General features: G+C 40.9%; 1 protein-coding gene across 5 annotated transcripts in view; it reads left to right on the top strand.

Annotated features, from left to right (window-relative positions):
* The first annotated feature begins 715 nt into the window (after positions 1-715).
* Positions 716-19293, top strand: part of Cblb (Cbl proto-oncogene B) — a 186108-nt gene continuing 167530 nt past the window's right edge. For 3 of the 5 annotated variants that reach the window (XM_036203640.1, XM_036203641.1, XM_036203642.1), the window contains exons 1-3: positions 716-815; positions 2093-2274; positions 16254-16504. In XM_036203640.1, coding sequence (XP_036059533.1) covers positions 2107-2274; positions 16254-16504 — 419 coding nt within the window. In that variant the 5' untranslated portion in view covers positions 716-815; positions 2093-2106. Of the gene's footprint in view, positions 816-2092; positions 2275-16253; positions 16505-19293 lie in introns of those variants that run through there. The other 2 variants (XM_036203638.1, XM_036203639.1) reach the window with 2 other exon arrangements.

Genomic DNA, 19293 nt, shown 5'->3' on the forward strand with positions numbered 1-19293 from the left:
ACCTGGAAGCCCTCTAGAACTAACAGTAAAAGGGAAACATTTCAGAAATTTAGGAAGTTTTAGTTGGCAATGGGGTTTTATACTCTTCGCCTACACTGTGCACGGTTACCCTTCGACTTAGAAGCTAGGGGACTGTTGCTCTTTATTTGACAGCCAACAAGAAACACGGTCTTGGACCTATTTGGCTGCAGTCCTGGGTAGCAGAGTTTGGCAGCCCTAGGGAGATGAATTTCTTAAGCCTGGGACCCGCCCAGAGCTGAGAAGCACCACTCTGGCAGCGGGTACTCTGTTGCTATGAGACAAAGACTAGGAAGGTGAGTGAGGCAGGAAGTCCCGCCTTTTAGCCCCAGTTGGCTTAGACTCCCGCTCGGGGCGCTCACGCCCACCTACCCCCCCCCCCCCCCATTGGTTAGCTCCCCGCGCCTTGCCGCTTCTTTCCAGTTCCTTTCCTTGCCCCACTTTTGTTCCAGGCTACCCTAAGCCCCATTCCCCTACGAGTTCTTCTCCAAGTGGGACGCGGGCGAGCGGGCCTTCCTCTGGGGCCATTGTGTACGGTGGAGGACGTGGACCCGGGGGTAGCGCGGGAGGAGACTTCGCGTCCCGCCCATTGGCTCCGCCCGCTGTCTGGCAGAGAGTGGGCTCTCAGGATTGGTCCGACGACTTGAGGCCCCGCCTTAGCCCCGCCCCGCGCCCTAGTCTCCGGGGATGGCTCAGGGGTGGGGTGGCCAGTGAGTGGTCTCCTCCTCCGGCGGGCGCTGCGGCGGCCTCCCGAGAGTGGCGCGGGACGGCCGGGCGGGCGTGGAGCTGTCTGCACGGTAATTGCCGCGTCCCCATGTCTCGGTGTCCACAGATCTCGGTGGCTTCTTCCCCGGAGCTCTCTCTTAGGGCGATTCCACAGAGTCCCCGCCCGAGCCACCCCAGCCAGGGCAGCTTGTGTGTGGTGTGAGTGTAGAGTGAGACCCACGGTCACGCGTGGCTCGGGAGGGCCGCGGTGACCTGAGCAGAGGAGGGAACGAACGGGGTGCTCCGAGGTTGGACGCTGTTTGCTGGCTCTGGGGCCCTGAAGCTGGGCGCGGGCCATCAGGGAGAGGGGACAGCCCTGGCTTCCAGCTGCTGTCGCCACTACGGGCCTGAGCCAAGTGGGGATTTAAAGAGCAGTCCCTGGCTGGCCCCAGGCCCGGGAGGGAGCGGACTCAGGCTGGTTGCAGCCGGTGGGAGGTGCGTGCGACTGGCGCGGGATCGGGCAAGCTGTGGGACACCCGGGCCAGGTCTGGGGCTAGGGATACTTTATCCTCGCTGCATTCCGCGTCCCTTTCCCGGACCCTCGAGTGGCAGACGAGAGGTCCGACCCGGGAAGTGGGTACAGGCATCCTGAAACAAAGCTTTGGGTCTTCCGATCCCGGGTAGACAGACTAGGGGGCCACCCGAGAAGTGAACTCCGCTGTGCGTGTCCGCCCTTGCCTGGTTCTCACCGCTTTTTAAGAAGGGGTTGTTTGTTGGTTCGTTTATTTGGCTCTAGGGAAAAACGACTCACCGCATTGCTTTAAAGAACTGTTTGTGTGTCCGCGGCTGCTGGCTTTTGCCGGGGGAAATCCAAGTCCTCCGCCTTTGTTGACAACAGACTTGCCCCTTATGCATGTGCGGAGCACTTTGCATTTATGTAATAACTTGGCGAAATCTAACAGCGTGAAGGAGGCTTTTTAGTGAAGCTCCCAACATGAATTTTAGGGGTTGCGGCTCTGTTACTTTGAATCTGGATTACAGCAGAAGGGGGAGGAACTTTGAGTTCTTATCTGTTAAAAGTTGTTTTGTTGTTGTTGGTGAGCTGTAGCTGTGTGAAACACCAGGAGGAAGATGAATCTTTAACTTCTACTGTTGTGAAAGCAAATCTAGCGTTAGAGTTACTAACTTGGAGAATGCAGTTACACAGGGTTACTAAAAAAGTTGAATATGGGACTGTCCGTTCTGTCTCACAATGGTGGAGAATATCGCTAGTGGGTATAAGCAAGCCTCTCCAGTTCAGTTTCCTGTTGGGAAAATACTTTATAGCCAGCTAACTTTTCTTCTTTTTGAAAATCTACCTTGCAAAAAGGACTAAGATTCCAGATGGCAAATTCTATGAATGGCAGAAATCCTGGTGGTCGAGGAGGAAACCCCCGCAAAGGTCGAATTTTGGGGATTATTGATGCTATTCAGGATGCAGTTGGACCCCCCAAGCAAGCTGCAGCTGATCGCAGGACTGTAGAGAAGACTTGGAAGCTCATGGACAAAGTGGTGAGTTCAGTGTGTGCACAAGGCCTGTTCACCCTGAATGCAGTTATCTCCAGTTTCCATTTATACATATGGTTAATAATCTTCATTATGGCAGAGGTTTTTGGATTTGTGTTGGGCCATTTTTCTTCAATTCTGGGTTTGGAAAAGTTGGATTCAAAGCAAAGATTTTTTTCGTTTAACCTTTTGTTTTGCTTTTCAAAGTCCAGAGTTCCTGGATGTCACTCCGATATCCAGAGTTTTTACCATTGGCTGCTTTGGGTGGGTTTATGGCTATAGTATGGTTTAGAAGTTTGTTTAGTCTTATGTGGGCTTGCTTTTCTACTAGATAACAGAAGGTTAAAAACTGAGTGAACCAAAGTCTCAGCTGGAGCACACTTAGGACAGCCACATGTGTGATGATGTTGAAATATTCCCTGGGGAACGAACCAGTGTTTTACTTTAGGGGTTTCCATTTTTTTCTGTGTCAACTCATTATCATTAAGAAAGTTTTTTTTTCTCTTTTTCTTTACTGTTCCTGGCACCATCATTATGGTTTCTTTCATCTTCTATTCCGGTTTGAAACAGGGAACCTTTTTGGGGTGTACTTTGTTTATTGTAAAAGGAAAATGTATGTTGGAGGTTGTGTGGGCCAGAGAGTGTCAGAAACTTTCTGTGGTTTCTGCTTGTTGCTTTGAGATGAACTCCAGTTTCACAGGCAGAAACCAAACTGGATGTCAGTTCTCAGAACAGTCCAGTGAAAATGGCAGTGTGAGCACCCCAGAGGGCCCCACTGTAAAGCTAGTTGTGTAAGGAGGCTCGTGAGACAAGTGTGCTAGCTCGCTTCTTTGCACAACTTCATGCTGTATGATTTTGAAACAGACTTTGCTGCCTTTTAGACATTAAAGAAAATGCTCCTTAAGCAAGGATGAGCCAAAGCTTGTTTGAAATCATAGAGTGGCATTTATCTTTGCTTTGGTTTGCTACTAAAGACAAAATTGGCTACAAAGAAGCCATGGAGTAGTAGTAACAATACTGGGAGGTGGCACTATTTGCTTTATTTTCATGTATCCTTATGGAGGGTGTGGATAAGGTAACTAAACCATGGGCCTGTCCTTGGATGGATGGTTACTGGTGTCAAGTGTAGCACCAGACTATTTTAACCAGGTGAATAGCATTAGTTTGGGACTGTAGTGTGACCTATTTAAGCTTCTGCCAATTTTTAAAAATTGTTATGGTAAAGTGCTTCAGACAGAATGATGTCATGATGTCAGAACATTGCAACTTGCTGCTTGGGGTCAGGTTTTGGTTTTTAGCCTTGGACACTTAAGAATGAAAAATATGCAGCTGGAAAACTGCATGTATTTGGCAAGCACAACATGAGCCATCTTTGATTTTCTACAGAGCATGCCGTTGAAGGTCATCCTTATTGCCTGAGTCATTAGTTCATGGTAGGAGAAGAAATTCAAGGTTTGTTCCAGTTCTGTCACATAAGTAGGCAGCAGGCGGGTCAGATTTCACAGATGGTCCTTGTCCATATCAGTCCTCAAGATGGTTGGCATCTGTATATTTGCAATTGAGGGCTAGAACATAAAATAAAATAAAAGATTTATATAAGGAAGTGGTGAGCAGTAGTTGCTGTCAAGTCAGTGAAATAGTAAAAAAAAAAAAAAAGTGGTATGCATAATTTTGCTCTGTGACCAGTTGTTTACCTACACATTAACTGCTTCGAGCTATTTCACCATGAGTTATAGTCAGTGGATGGTTATTTGACAGTTAATCACATGCCATTGTTTATTAACCCTTTTGTGGGTTTAAACCTAGCTTCTACAGTTGAGGAGTTTGACACACAGGGACCTCTCTTACCCCAAGTCTCTACTTAGTGGGATGTGGGTGCCGGTGTTGGCAAAAGTGTGGCATGGCTTTCCCTATTCATCTTCAGTCCTTGTCAAAGATGGCAAGGTGAATGCACTTGTGGGCTTTGTGGAGAAAACTCACGCCATTTGTCCTAAGAGTTTGGCATATTTATTTCTACCCTTCTCACACAGTTAAGAGAAAGGCACTGAAAATTACTCATCCTGATTGGCAGCCTGTTAGTGAAGGTTGGAATGTAGAAGTCTTCCCCACCATGGGTTCATCTTCTCGTATTTGGCAATGATGAAGGAAGTGGCTCATAATATCAACATTATGTAACGGTTCTTCGGTAACTTTATTACTAGTACAAAAATATTACCATTTGATGTATTACTTTAGAAAAGTAGCTACAGTCGTAGGAATTTACTTTGTGACTAGCAGAATAAAATTGGTAGGTTGTTAAGCAAAAGTCAGGTTTAAGTGTAAGGTTACATACAGATTTCTTCATGAAGCCTCTTCCTTTGGGGAGGTCTTCAAGTATTATTTGCAAGTCACTACTAAGTAACATAACTCATTTTAGAGAGGACAGTGAATCAGTCTAGGGCTGTACAGGACATACCTCGTAAGCGTATAGTTTTATCATTCCTTGCTCTCTAGAACTTAAGATACTGAGCTGAGAATTCAGTTGCAACTAACTGTTCTGCTTTCCCAGGGCAGGAATTCTTTCCAAGGTCACCAAGAGTAGGAGAAAGCAATTGCCCCTTGTGTTCTTTGTTAGATGTGTAATGTTTTGTAATCAGTAACGCAGAGTTCACACAGTGCATGCACTGAGAAATTGTCTAATGGTGGATCCCAATGCATCCCCTTTGGCCAGTTTTCTGGTCTTAGCTCTTCTTATGAGTCTAAGAGACTGACCCTAAACCAGCGGGGTTAGTGGATATCTCATTGATACAGCGATTGAACTATTCTTAAATACACATACAAGTTTAAATACACACAAAATCAAATGTGGAATTTGTTCCAAAATGGCTACAGGCATGGTTTCCTAAGCACTTACTTTGGGTCCCTTGTGTGTTACTAAGTGATTATTACTGGGGCAGACAAGGTAAGACATAGCTGTATCATGGTCTGTAAATCAGGAGCTGGACATATAAGTTGGTAATGGCCATGGGGTATGGAAAGGGCTGGAGTATAGACTCAAACAAAGCACAGTGGAAGCAGAATAGAGGATACATACCTCATTCTGGACACTGGTTTTCTGTCTGGATTCTGCCTTTTAGAAACATTGTTATTGTACTCCTGTTGGAAATGCTGAAGTGAAGGTAAGGAAATGGTTGCTAATATGTGTGGTTGGAGTCATAATTTATTAATGTGAGGTTCCTAAATGTGGTTTGCACAGGAGTCTGAGCCAGGTGATGGAAAACAGAAGAAACCATTTGGCTTCTAATAGATGCTAAATGCCCTGAGTGTACATGGATGCTCGGGAAATTAGAAAATAATGAATTGATGCTAAAAAGCAAAGCAGCTGAGTACCTGCCCATGCTTTTGTCTTGTTGTCCTTACCATTTATTTGAAGTTACATTGGTATATAAGTGTTAAAAGCACTTAGACAGCGATGATGCCAAGTAGCATTTTCCTGCCTCTTACCCATAGCACGTCACTTAGACTTCAAATAATTTATTCTCTCTGTGTGTGATTTCATCAGAATGAAATTTGAAGTTTGTCAATCAATGATGCATAGGTTATACATATAGATAATTTAAAAATAATAGCACTCTAATATTACTTTTCAAAAGTTGAATTTCTTCTACATCTGAAAAAGATTCTAGAAGCTATAAAGTACAGTTCCCCTTCCCTGAGGGATACTGGGTGTGTCATCCACACCCAGCAGGTGTGCTACCCACCACTGGGCTGCATCCCCAAGGTATTTTTGACTTTTTTTTTTTTTTTTTTTTTTGAGACAAGATCACATTAAGTTGCCAAAATTTTGAATTTACTTTTGTAGCCCAGACAGGCTTTGAACTTGTGGTCTCCTCAGCCTCCAGCTGGGATGACAAACCTGTATTTCAGACCCAAAGGTTTTTTTGTGCAAGTTCTGTTTGTTGGTTTTCCAAGGCCTCAATAAAGAGAATAATATTGATTTGAATTATTCTTGTATTTCGTTTTCTTTCTTGAAGTCATTCATTAGCGGAACCCTGGGCCCTATTAAATCTTGATTTGGTATAATAACACACTAGCTGTCAGGGCAGCTTATTACTGAATTAGATTTTGAATTTGTGCTAACATAATTGGCGTGATTCGAAAGTTTGGTGCTAGTGACACCTAGGAAGAACTTTATTTGCTGTAGTGAAAGTTTTAAAGGGACCCTGCCAAAAGTTAACTTGGCATATCCCTGTGATGGAAAACAGACAGATAATGGAAGCTTTAATTGGTTAATTATTTTTTAACTCTTAAAATTATTTTAACATTTAGATTTTCCTTTCTTTCAAAAGTTTTATATGCTGTCAATTTCTTTCTTTCTTTCTTTTTTTTTTTTTTTTTTTTTTTTTCCGAGACAGGGTGTCTCTCTGTAGCTTTGGAGCCTGTCCTGGACTAGTTCTGTAAACCAGGCTGGCCTTGAACTCACAGAGATCCACCTGCCTCTGCCTCCCAAGTGCTGGGGTTACAGGCGTGCGCTTCCACCGCCCAGCCAAAAAACAAGATGTGATATCTTTGTTTTGTTTTGTTTTGTTTTGTTTGTTTATTCGAAGCTGAGGACCAAACCCAGGGCCTTGTGCTTGCTACGCAAGCACTCTACCACTGAGCTAAATCCCCAACCCCTGTCAATTTCTTTACTGATTTTTTTTTTTTTCAAATCCTAGCTATGGTCAGATATCATTTGTAAATAATTGCATCACATTGTATATTAAGTAAGTGCTTTAGTAAGATGTACATACTGTACCTAGTTGTTGGTGGAGGTGACTGCTGCTTGCTGGGGGCAAGAAGTGGGGTGGAAGAGACTGTCCAAGTGTTCTCGAAGATGGTTTGAACTTGGGGTGAGGGGTGGAAGGGAGGCATAGAGGGAACTTGTTGAGTTAGAGAGAGTAAAGTGGAAAAGGATGAGAGAAGCTTCAATTTCATTAAAGATTTTGGATTCAGTTTATTTGGTTGGCGTATAGTTGTTGAAAACTTTTGATCAGGGAGAGAAAGAAATCAAGGCTAGTCTTCATATACTACTCCACTGACTCTGAAGGTTGGAGTAATGTTAAAGAAGAACGAGAGAGGGAGAATTTAAAACGTGGTAAGAAATCATAAAGAACTGGTCTAGAACATTGGCAGTGGGTTTAGCCAGTGCGTGGCGAGAGTGGAAGGTATTTGGAAGAAAAGCTCCAGTTCTCTGAGAACCTTGAGGACTGGAGACTGAAAGGGAAGGTGAACTGAAAGTGACTAGAGGTTTTCAGCCCAGTTGACTCTGAAGACTGTGGAGCCCCTATCGAGATGGGGCCCAGGAAGGGAAAGGCGGAGCGTGAAGGTTGCTCTACCTGTTTGTTTTGCGTTGAGTAGTTGAATTTGAAGAGAGAATGTTGGGTGTATAATTCAGAGAGAATTTGAAACCAGGATGTGTATTTGGTAGATGTGTTCAGGGACATAGCATCTCAAGCTGTAGCACCTCAAAGGATTTCTGAGGCAGAGCAGCGGAGTCAGAAACAAAGGTAGAAACCTAGTTATTGGGAGTATGGGGGGTATTTATTTAGAGATTGTAAAGGGAAGGGAATCTTGACATAGAATAGGAATAGAAAGGTAGAAAAAGAACAGTTGTGAATTGATGCTAAGTATAAACAGAGTTAAGATTCCTTCAGGTTCTTACAAAGTTAAATTTAAGTAGAGAAACTAAACAGGGTAAAACTTAGGAAGTCATTGGGTTTCCTAATCAGAGGCTATTGTTGACTTTGGCACATTAATTTCACTTGTGATGTGGCCAGATTAGAAGGTATATGGAGATAATTTAGTGGTTCTCCAACTGTAGCAACAGGGAAAAAACAAAGAAAGTTATGATAGCTTGAGGATTTATTGAGGATTGAAATTAATTGTGTGTGTGTGTGTGTGTGTGTGTGTGTGTGTGTGTGTGTGTATGAGCAGGACAGAGATAGAACAAGATATATGGTGTACAAGAAGAAGGAATAGCTGGAGGCATTCTAGATTGTAATATGGAAAGGGAAAGCCATCTAGAAGCAGCTAGAGGGGCTAACTTTGGCAGAGAGGTATAATTTCCATGTAGGCAAGAGGCAAGTGAGGCACATACAAGGAAGTTTTGAGTGAATGTGTACAGTTCCTGTTATGTTGGCAAGTAGTTTAAGATATTTGCAATATTTAAGCCATATCTTAAAGTTGTATATTATAGGCCAGTCTTCTAGCAATGAAGTAGGTAAATAATATAAACAGAAACCTTTTCTTGCCTTCACATTAAAGATCATCTTTATTACATCCTGTGATGATAATAATGCTGCCTTGTCACTTTTATCTGTTCTGCCTCATCATATTTAAGGTTTATTCTTTAGAATATGTTTATAGGGTGACATTCTTTTAATTAATGAAAGAAACTTTAGATAATATTGGACCAACATGTATAGATTAGTGGCTTAGTTAAGGTTATTGTTTTGAAGAGACACCATGACCATGACAATTCTTATAAGGAAAACATTTAATTGGGCTGGCTTAGAGTTTCAGAAATTCAGTCAATTATCTTCATGACACTGTGCAGGCAGAAATGGTGTTGGAGAAGGAGTGGAGAGTTCTCCAGGCAGCAGAAGCAACTGTGTCCCACACTGGGCATAGCTTGAGGATATGGCCCATCTCCACAGTGACACATTTCAGCCAACAAGGTTACACCTTCTAATAGTGCCACCCCCTTTGGGCCAAGCATTCAAACACATGAATCTAGGGGGCCATACCTACTCAAACCACCATATTTTGCATGTTAAGATTTAAGTAATTATTAAGCTGAATCAAAATATCACATGCCAGAAGTTAAAGTAGTTCTTAGTATTTTATCTGTTCAAAGATTGGTGGGTGTTTTATCCCTGATTCTTTTCTTGGGAGTCTCTTAGGTTTGAAGAAACTAGAAGATTCAATGTAAAGTGACAAAATAGTGGCCTGTCTTCAGTCTTACTCCTGCACAGAACACCCCCAGACTCTTTAAGGGTTTCATATAGCATGAAAAGTTTTTTACCAGCTGAAAGTTGTCTTAAAAAAAAAAAAAAAAAAAAAAGGAAGGAAGAAAGAGAAAGAGATTAGATCACAGTTTTGAGCAGAGTGGCCAGGGCCTTTATCTTCTTTGTACTTCTATAAGCTCTGCAGGGACTTTGCCTTGTTGTGATAAAATATAAAGTAAAGGGAGAAGAAGAACTAGAAAGAAATGAGAGATAGATTTATTCTGGGTGTGGTGCTGAGCGCTTCACACCCAGGCTTGATTGTTCCTAATGTGTGTCCCTTAGTGAAACACACTGCTATAGAGTGACTTTCCTCTTACAGGAGGTCAGTCGGAAAGGTGTTTACTATTTATATTTGGTACCACCAAACTCTTCTCCAGATATTCCATTTTGGGGGGGATTTATTCAATAATTACATGAATATTTTCTTGTATTCTTCCTTCTATCAAATACTTGCTGGACCTCTCTGTACAAAGTGAGAAAGATAGATTAGAGAAGAAAACAGATAGGTTCTCCAGGAGAGAGAAATACACACAAATATTTTGACTATAATGAGTTATTTGATAAGCTTTTAATATTAACCTCCTAAAGGTACTGTCATTATAAAACAGAAAGGAATTAAACTTCTCTAAATCCCATTATAAGCAGTTTTAAGCTCATGGCCAATTCTATATGCTAACTTTATTTTGCCTAATTAATACGCTGTGAAGAGTGCTATGTTATTTTGTACTTACTCTGTAGTATTACAATGCTTTTACATGTACTTTATTCCTTTGTAGTTTTATATGTTTAGGAAGTTGCTGAATTAAGATTGAAAGAATATAAAGACATTCAGATGCTTTTTATACCTGTGACACTCATGTAGCTGGAGTAAGAAAGCTCTGATAATGTTCATAGAGAAAGAGCAAGCAAGGCATTCACACTACTGTCTTCAAACTACGAGATACCCAATTGGTGTGCTCTTCCCTGGAGAGGATCACCTTTCCTGCTCCCAGCTTTACTCTGCTGTCTGTAGTTCTTTGTGTAGAGTTGAGGCCTCATGGGCTTCCCCCTGTGCACTTTGACATGTACATTGGTGTTGTTTCTGTTCAACTCACATTTGGAGGGTCTGTTGGTGAGACTTTATGGGCACAGCTTTTCATGTTACTAGGGAACACAATGTCACAGCAAAGTCCCTGATCCTCTGGCTCTTACAGTCTTTCTGCCCTCTCTTCTGCAATGTTCCTTGAGTCTTAGGTGTGGAAGTGTTTTGTGGCTGTATCCATTGGGACTTGTCCAGTGACAAATATTCAGCCCTGAAAACAAACATGAGTGTAGCATTATATGGACTCAAGGTTATATTTAGGAATATATATGTATAAACAAATACATATATGCATACAATAACAACTGATGAAGAAAGAGGTTATGAATTTGAAGGAGAGTGGGGAGTAGTATATGGGAGGGTTTAGAGGGAGGAAAAGGAAGGGAGAAATGTAATTAAAACACAATCTAAAAAAGATAGAGAGAGATGCATGGGTTCTTGGGGTTTAGCTCAATGGTAATAGAATGTTAGCTTAGCTTGAATGCAACCCTGGGTCCAGTCAGCAGTCCCACACATGTAAACACAACATACATACTTGGTTTGGAGATTAAGTAACTTGATTCGGTGTCACTGAATGTTCCATAAATTGAAGTTTGCTTTGGAATGAAAATTATTTACAGTATAGACACAGTTGCTTACCACTGAAGTTTTGTAAAACTTCTTTCATTGATTTAGAGCTGGTTTTAACCTAATTTGCAAGGCATGTTAGCTTATCTACAACCACTTTATTGCCTTTTGGCTGTAAATTTCCATTAAGACACAGCCAAAAATCTTTAAATGTAAGAACCTTCCAAGAATAATTAATAGCTTGAAGGTTTTTTATAGCAATAATAAATTCTGGTTTTATATTTGTGCCCTTGCTTTGACATAGTTGAAAATGTCTAATTGTATGATTACATATGTCTGTGTTTATTGAAATATGCAAAGTATGTAGATGCTAAACAACAATTTTATGTATTTGAATCAACATAGACTATATATGAACACAGAGTTCCCTTTAACATCTTTAAGTAGAGTTAAATGCAATTGTCAGTTTTGTATTGCTCTAGAGTGTCAGATCCTTATGTCAGTCATCTTGGTACTGAGAAGTAGCCCATAGCAGGTTGCATTTCCATGTTTTAATACTGTCATGTCACAATGAGAAAGTTGCTTTTAGTGATTTTCAAGTTTTTTAAAGATTTCTCTTCAAAAGTCCAAAAACCCTTGGGTCAATGACTATAGACGTTTTCAGCTTAATTCTAAACCTGATTTGTTTTCTTTTTTTCTTTTCTGGTTCAAAAGAAGAGTGATTGTGTTGACCAATTCTTTTAGTTATTAGTCATTGCCCTAAATTAGTACTTCATTGCATAGCATGATGTGGGTTTATTTCTCTGTGAAAACTCTGTGGTATAGCCAGCAGTTCTCATTGTAGGAGCAGCCTAGGTGTTTCTAGAAGAGCTTTAACCTTGTGGCAAGCTTCATTCCCTCTCCCCCTTAATACACTGTTTTTAGAGAAGCTATTTTTCTTTCCCTGGCTTTGTAGTTCCTTGCACATAGCAAGCACTTAATAAATATTTATTGAATGGGATTGAATTTGACCTGCTTAGAAGTCATAGTCCTGGGGTAGGAGTATTCATTTTGGGCAGGAGCGGTCATAAATCACAGAGTTTAGCAGTAATCCAGCTGATGAACTGCACACTCAAAGGCATATAGTAGTTCAGCTCCATCAGTTTACTTTCTCCTGTGCAAACTCTGAAAGCAGTGTAGCCTGCAGGGTCCTGGTCCACCCACTGATTTTAGCCTTCTTCAGGTCTTCTGTACTGTATACTTGATAGCCTTCCTGTGCTCCCACACTTTAGCACAGCTGCATGAACCTTTTCTTTATCCAGGTGTCTCTTAAGCCTCTGCATAATGATTTACCTGGAACAGTCCTTTCTGCAAATTTAGGCATGCTTTTCTTGATGCTCTTGGGAATGTGCCTTAGCTGCTTGTTTTCTCCCCTAGAGCTTTGTTCCATACTTCACCACACTTCTGAATTCTGTAATTCTTTTTTTACATCACCAGCCTTTCCCACTAGAAAACTCCATGAGGACATAAAAGTGGAAATGAGTTTGGAAGAGAATCATTAATTATATGCCTAATTCTAATTCAGTTGTGATATAGTTAGGAAGGTGAGGGGCCTGAGGTCCAGAAGATGCAGGGGCCCAAGGTCCAGAAGAGGCAGGAGCCAGAGATTCAGAAGATGCAGGAGCCAGAGATTTAGAAGATGCAGGGGTCTAAGGTTCAGAAGAAACAGGGTCTGAAGTTCAAAAGATGCAGGCTCTTGTGTTGGATTGATGGTTTCTTAATTGTCCCTTAATCTTTGTAGTTCTTAGCTTTTTAAATTTGGAAATGAATGGATTGGATGAGATCTTTTCTAAGATCCCTTCCAGCACATTGCTCTTAAGTTAATTATATAGAACAGGGTCTCGTTTGCCAGACTCCTTAAGGCAGGAAGTATGTTCTACTCATCCGTAATTTCCTGGCACATAGCTTAGTACCTGGTATATGGAAGTTATTCAGAGAGTTTTGTCCTTTAATCAAGCAGTGTGTTTTCCACATGAAATTACAATTAAAAAAATTTAAAAAAGCCAGTGAGAAAAATGTCATTTGGAGAATAGTGAATTAGACATCTACAAAATTGGAAAGTATCTATTAAAAACAATTAATTGGAATATCTAAAAAATACAGATTAACCAATGGAACAGATGAATTTGAAGCTGCCTTGTCCCCTCTTTACAAGTTAATAATTTATCGATCTGTGACGTTTTATAAGGACATGCTGCTAAAATTCAGCTGGGTCCATCGTAAGAGCTTGGAATTCATGTGTGCTCATGCTAACTTTCAAGAATTGAAAAACTGGAGCTGGTAAGATGTGGCTCAGTGGGTGAAGATGCTGGCAGCCAAGCAGGTGACCTGAATTCTGTCCCTGAACCCAGGTAGTAGAAAGAGAGAACTGGTTCTATCAAATTGTTCTCTGATTTCCACTCACATGCCCTTGCACATGTACACACAGGCACAGTCACACACACACACACACACACACACACACACAAATGTAATAAAAAATAAGTCAACAAATAACTGAAAAGCTGTGTCCTAGGTGTGTAAATCATTGACATATGGTCCATGGTCATGGCAGAGAGAGGTTCTGCTCTTCATCTGTGCCAGCTCTGTCAGCCCTTTGACTCTACAGAGACTTGCTATTATTTAATAAGAGAGATTCCATCTGACCCTTGCGAAGAAATCTCTGGAGGATTAAGGTAATATTCTTATATTTAAGTCAAACCCTTAACCTCTGGGTTGTTAATTGTATACCTATAGAACTCACTTATGAAAATTAAGCATATTATACAGTCAAACCATTTATACAAAGTGTGTGTGTGTGTGTGTGTGTGTGTGTGTGTGTGTGTGTGTACACCGATTCTTTTCAATCAATTATACCTTTTTATTTACTCGTTGTATACTACGTGCTCAAATCTCCTGTCTTAGGAACTGTACACAGTGGGAGAAAATAGGATCATACACCAGGTCATTGTGGGAACTGGTTTTGTTTAAGGTCAATGCCTGACAATGTAAGCCAGAGCTTTCTTCTTCCAAAAAACAAACAGACAAACAAACAAAAACATGATTGAGCCTGGTGTGGTGGTTCATGCTTGCTTTAACCCCAGCACTCAGGAGGCAGCGGCAGGTGGATATCTGAGTTCAAGGCCAGCCTGGTCTACAAAGCAAGGTCCAGGACAGCCAGGGCTGTTACATAAAGAAACCCTGCTCAAACAACAACAACAACAATAACAAAAGCTATATATATATATCCATGATGATATCTTCATAGAAGGAAATTTGATAATGCGAGGGTGGTTTATTTCACTAATTGTCGACCATTTTTTACTTGTGTTCACGCTTCTTGAAATCAGCATAGTTCACCCATCTTCTGTTTGTCGCAGCATTTTTGTGCATGACCAGAAGCAGGTGTGTGTTCTTTGAAATATGAAACCATTGTTATTTGAAGAGTCCCAGCTACATTACTATATAAGCTTGATTAGGAAGGAGAATTTTTCTTACAGTTATAGAAAAAAAAATTAAAAATTTGAGAGCTCCCAAGACTGCACATGTTGATGAACATATTTGCACCCTGTCTCACACGCCGCCTCTTGCTCTCAGCCTCTTCTGCTACCCACACGTTCTTCCTAGCCTGGCTTCCATGAGGCCATTTGGCATATGGATGTGGACCTCCCTGGCCCCATGACAAAATGGTCAATTTTATGATACTTGTGTGTTCCTGAAGCTATTTTTTTTTTTTAAATACTCCATTCATTAAGGTTTGTGTATCTTTAGTGTTTATAGCACACGGTTTTGATACAGCTATGAAGAGAAAGAGGTACTGTAGCCCAATGAATAAACACGTCCACTTGGTTTTGCGGTGAGAGTGTCTGCAGCCCGTTACCCTAGCCACTTCGGTGGGTGTGCAAGGAGATGGTGCTGACGTGGTCCCTGCACTTTATGTCAGGTCTCCAGACCTGTTCATCTTCCTTCACTGCACTCTGTGCCCTTTGACCTGCTTTCTCCACTTTCTCTTCTCCCTGCCCTTCAACTTGGTTCTACTTACTTCACGTCTTCATTTTTAGACTTTGTATATAAATGAGATCACACAGGATTTTTCTCTGTCTGGGTTATTTCAGCCTGCCAACCATAATTTTACTATTTATGGAAGTGACTGTATGCTTTGCATACAAAGCCTCTAGACCCATGCTGAATGTCTAACTCAGCTTCCTATTAGCCAGGTTCTAGAAATGTCCTTTGGCCACTCCAGTGCCGCTCAAATGTGAGGTTCAGTATGATGGGATGGAAGCTGACAAGGTTGTTAATTTATTGTGTTTAAAATACTTTGCTCTGCAATCTTTTCTAAAAACAAAACATACACACAGCCTAAAGGAGGGCCACATATCTGAGGGACTCAGGGCCTTGTGCTACGCCAATATAATAGATCTTCCTGCAGGTGGAAATTCAGAGTTCATGAGTACTGCTTTCGTACCTAAGTAAAGCATTATGCAATTCCCAAAGATCTTTTTACAGTTAATGGGTTGGTGGGTTCCCAATACCCTAGTCCTAGGGACAGAATGAACTGGTCTTTTTCTAATGTTGAAGTCATATTAACATGTAAGAGTGACTACAGTGTAGATTTGAATTAGCACTTCTTTTTTTTCTGGTAGAAAGCGTTTTCAGTTCTGCAGGTGGCACTTTCTCTTCAATGCTCCAGTGACTGGGTGGCACCTGGTGGGATGACCGAACAGTATACATCACATGTTTATAGGCCTCCTAGTCACTGTGAGGGGGGACGACTTGTTGAGACCTGACACCTGTTTAACTGCTTAATAACTCTGTTGTTAAAATAACATATCTGCTAAAAAATTCTCCTCAGGGTTCAGAAACAATGGATCAAAATATTAATTAAAATCTGCAAAATAGCTTTTGCCATGAATTTAATAGAGTAAAATAAGCTATTTATTTGTCACTTACTTTCATTAAAAAGAATATCGGCATTATACGGTGATTAGTGAGCATGATACTGGAGTTCTATTAAACTCTATACATTAGGACATTATAAAAAAGATAATCATGATGTTAGGGTTGAAAACGAGGATGTGATATAAGAAAGTCTGCATGGAATAAGAAATAGGATTTGGTTATTGTAAGAGCGAAGTATTTGTTGCTGCTTTGTAAACTGAATCATTAATTCCAAGTACAGATTACATTGTGGAAAAGAAAAGGGACATAGTTCTATTCGTTTATCATTTTTCTGCGAAAGAAAATATTATAGTTCCCATAAAATATTTTCTTTCTTTCTTTGTTTTTAGGTAAGATTGTGCCAAAATCCCAAACTGCAGTTGAAAAATAGCCCACCATATATACTTGACATTTTACCTGATACGTATCAGCACTTGCGACTTATATTGAGTAAATATGATGATAACCAGAAGCTTGCTCAACTGAGTGAGAATGAATATTTTAAAATCTACATTGATAGTCTAATGAAGAAGTCAAAACGAGCGATACGGCTCTTTAAAGAAGGCAAGGAGAGGATGTATGAAGAACAGTCACAGGACAGGTGAGCACATGTGGGATGTCTACTGTTCATTATTTCATGTTCTTTATGTTGCTTTTTACCTCAGAGTGAATGTGCCATGGCTATGTTTGGGGGAATATGTCATTTCCTGTGTATCTACTTTTCACATTATTTAAATTTGGCTTATGTTTAGGTGGAAAGCTGAACCTAACTAAGCCAATGTTCTTGCTTTTTTGTAAACTACTGATTAGAGTAGTTTGAGTTTCACAGGAAGATTGCTCACGGTAGTTCATCCTCCTTCCTCCCAGGCAAGTAGTCTTCTCCAGTTTATTTCTTTTGTGTGAATTTTCCTCAAGAGGTATGAACAAGCGCCTCTTCTCCCAGGATAGGCCACTGACAGGACAAGGAAACGATTCCACCTAAGTCCAGCTTGGTAAACAAGTGTGATTACTGGGCTTGTGTGTAGAGGTTGGGTGACAGCCGTTATGAGAGCTCCACTGCAGAGTTCCGCTTTAGCATGACTCTGAAGCCGTCCGTATTCCTAGCATCTTATCTTCGGTTAACCTTCTTCTTCCTGTATTGGCCCTCTGCATGCCAAGGGCCAAGGGTCTAGGAGGCAGGAGAGGGTGGCAGGTGGACTGTTAGGTGAGCCGCCAAGGGTCTGGTGAGCCCTCTACTTCACTGTACGAGAAAATGTCGAAAAGCTCCACTTCTATGAATGTAGCCATCACTATATGCTTTTGTCCGTTTTGTTGCCATCACTGTGGCATCAAGGTTGTCTGTAGATCATCATAGCAGTATCTACTCTTTGATGGATGTGGTCATGCTCAGCCTTGAGAATGAAGCTTCACCACAATGCCATCTTTGCATTAGTGTGCTCCACCATACTGTCAACGAATCAGTATTGATTACTTTGTATTTGGGTTTGCTGTTTGTTTTCATCTTTCTGTGGTTTATAAATATATATTTGTCGTGTATCTACCCATACTCCATAAAACTCTCTGTGTTGGGCTAGAGGAATGGCTCATTTGTTAAAGGCTAAAATTACAATCAAAATGGCAAAATCACTCTATGTTCAAGTTAGTGAGTGTGCAATAAGTTAACTTTTCAGACTAGCCTCCTGCTGGTCTTTTTATAGCTCCATAACTCACTTTTTATTTTATGGAATATGCCATTGTATGCTTATGTCACAGTTTGTTTTTACGCCCACTCTCATGTTGAAGGGAACCTTGATTGCCTAAACTTGGGACAGCTCTTGTTGGAGCTGCTCAGGACATCCAGTTCATTGTTGGAAACAGGAACATGGTTGTAAGATTACATGACTTTCCCCATGTTTAACTTTGTAATTTCTAGACTTTCATAGTGACTGTATTGTTTTTCATTCCCACCGATAATGAGTGGCATTTCTTGGTGCTTATCTAACGTTAGCATTAGGTATTGGAGATATTTTAGATCCACTGACTTACATGATACAGTTCATTCCATGTAGTCCATGTGTGTTCTGTCTGTGCTCTCTGTCTTTCTCTGGGTGTCTCTATCTGTCTTTCTATGTCTCTGCAACCCACCCCCCTCTCTCCCTCTCAAAGATAAGATTTCATGTAGACTAGGATGGCCTCAAACTTTCTGTTCTTAATTTTATTTTTGAATTTTTATTTTGTGTGCGTTGGTGTTTTGACTGCCTTGTCTGTGTGAAGATGTGGGGTATCCTGGAACTAGAGTGACAGACAGTTTTGAGCTGCCATGTGGGTGCTGGGAATTGAACCTGGGTCCTCTGGAAGACCAACCAGTGCTCTTAACTGCAGAGGTATCTCTCCAGCCCTGGCATCAAGCTTTCTATGCATTTATGCCTTCTCTTGAACTCTTGATCCCCCTGCCTCTGCCTTCTGATGCTACTTGGGTATGTCATTCTGGTTTTCAAGCAGCTGATTATGAGATAGGAGTCTCTCAGTGACCTTCAGACCTGCCAGTAGCTAAATATTTACTTCAAACAGGATGCTGGGTTCTTTGTGTAAGGAAATTGATGTTTGTTGTCTAGTCTTTTAGGTTTCCAATTTCAATCTCTCTCTTAAGCTAGATAAGGGAACTGGTAGTTTGTCCCTTTTCTGAACTATCTTAAAATTACCTAGAATATTCACTGATAGTAACAGTATTTCCACCTTGAAAACTAGTATGACTTCAGATATATAATGTCTTAGCATTGGATAAACTCATTTACCTCTATGAATTTGAGTTCCTTAAATTAAGAAAACCTCTAAGAAATATGTAATGTTTCTTTTATATCATAAGACATAACCTCATTTGGTTTGAGATGGTTTAGGGTTGTATAATGGAAAATTTAGTTATCTTGGTATAGAGGTCCTGGAATTATTTGTGAGAGCTGGCCGAACAAATACACAGAGCTTGTAAAACGATCAAGTTCAAGCATAGCAAAGGACTCTGCCAAAGGTAAAAATTATATAAATGTTTATTTCAGATGTTTTCTAACTCATTCACAACCCTAGTTTATCCATAGAGTGTAACCGATTATGTAACTCTGGGCTCCTCACTTGATGTTCTTGGAAGACAGTTTATATATCTTGAGGGCAGGGAATTTCCTGGTTGCCATTTAGTTTTAAAGCTCAAAACTCCAGCTCCAGCAATGAGAATTTGAATTGCCACAAGCTTCCAGCAATAAGGTAGAGTGAGCCCATAGAGATTGTTATTCTTACAGGCTTTCAAAGATGGCCCCAAATCTTGACATCCTGATGTTGATGTAAAAACCTTAATTTTCACATAGTATTTGTATCACTGATCTAAAAAACAACAACAAAAAAAAAATTAAAAAAATCAAC

This window comes from Onychomys torridus, chromosome 12 (genome assembly GCF_903995425.1).
Source record: "Onychomys torridus chromosome 12, mOncTor1.1, whole genome shotgun sequence".
In the NCBI taxonomy this organism is placed as follows: Eukaryota; Metazoa; Chordata; class Mammalia; order Rodentia; family Cricetidae; genus Onychomys; species Onychomys torridus.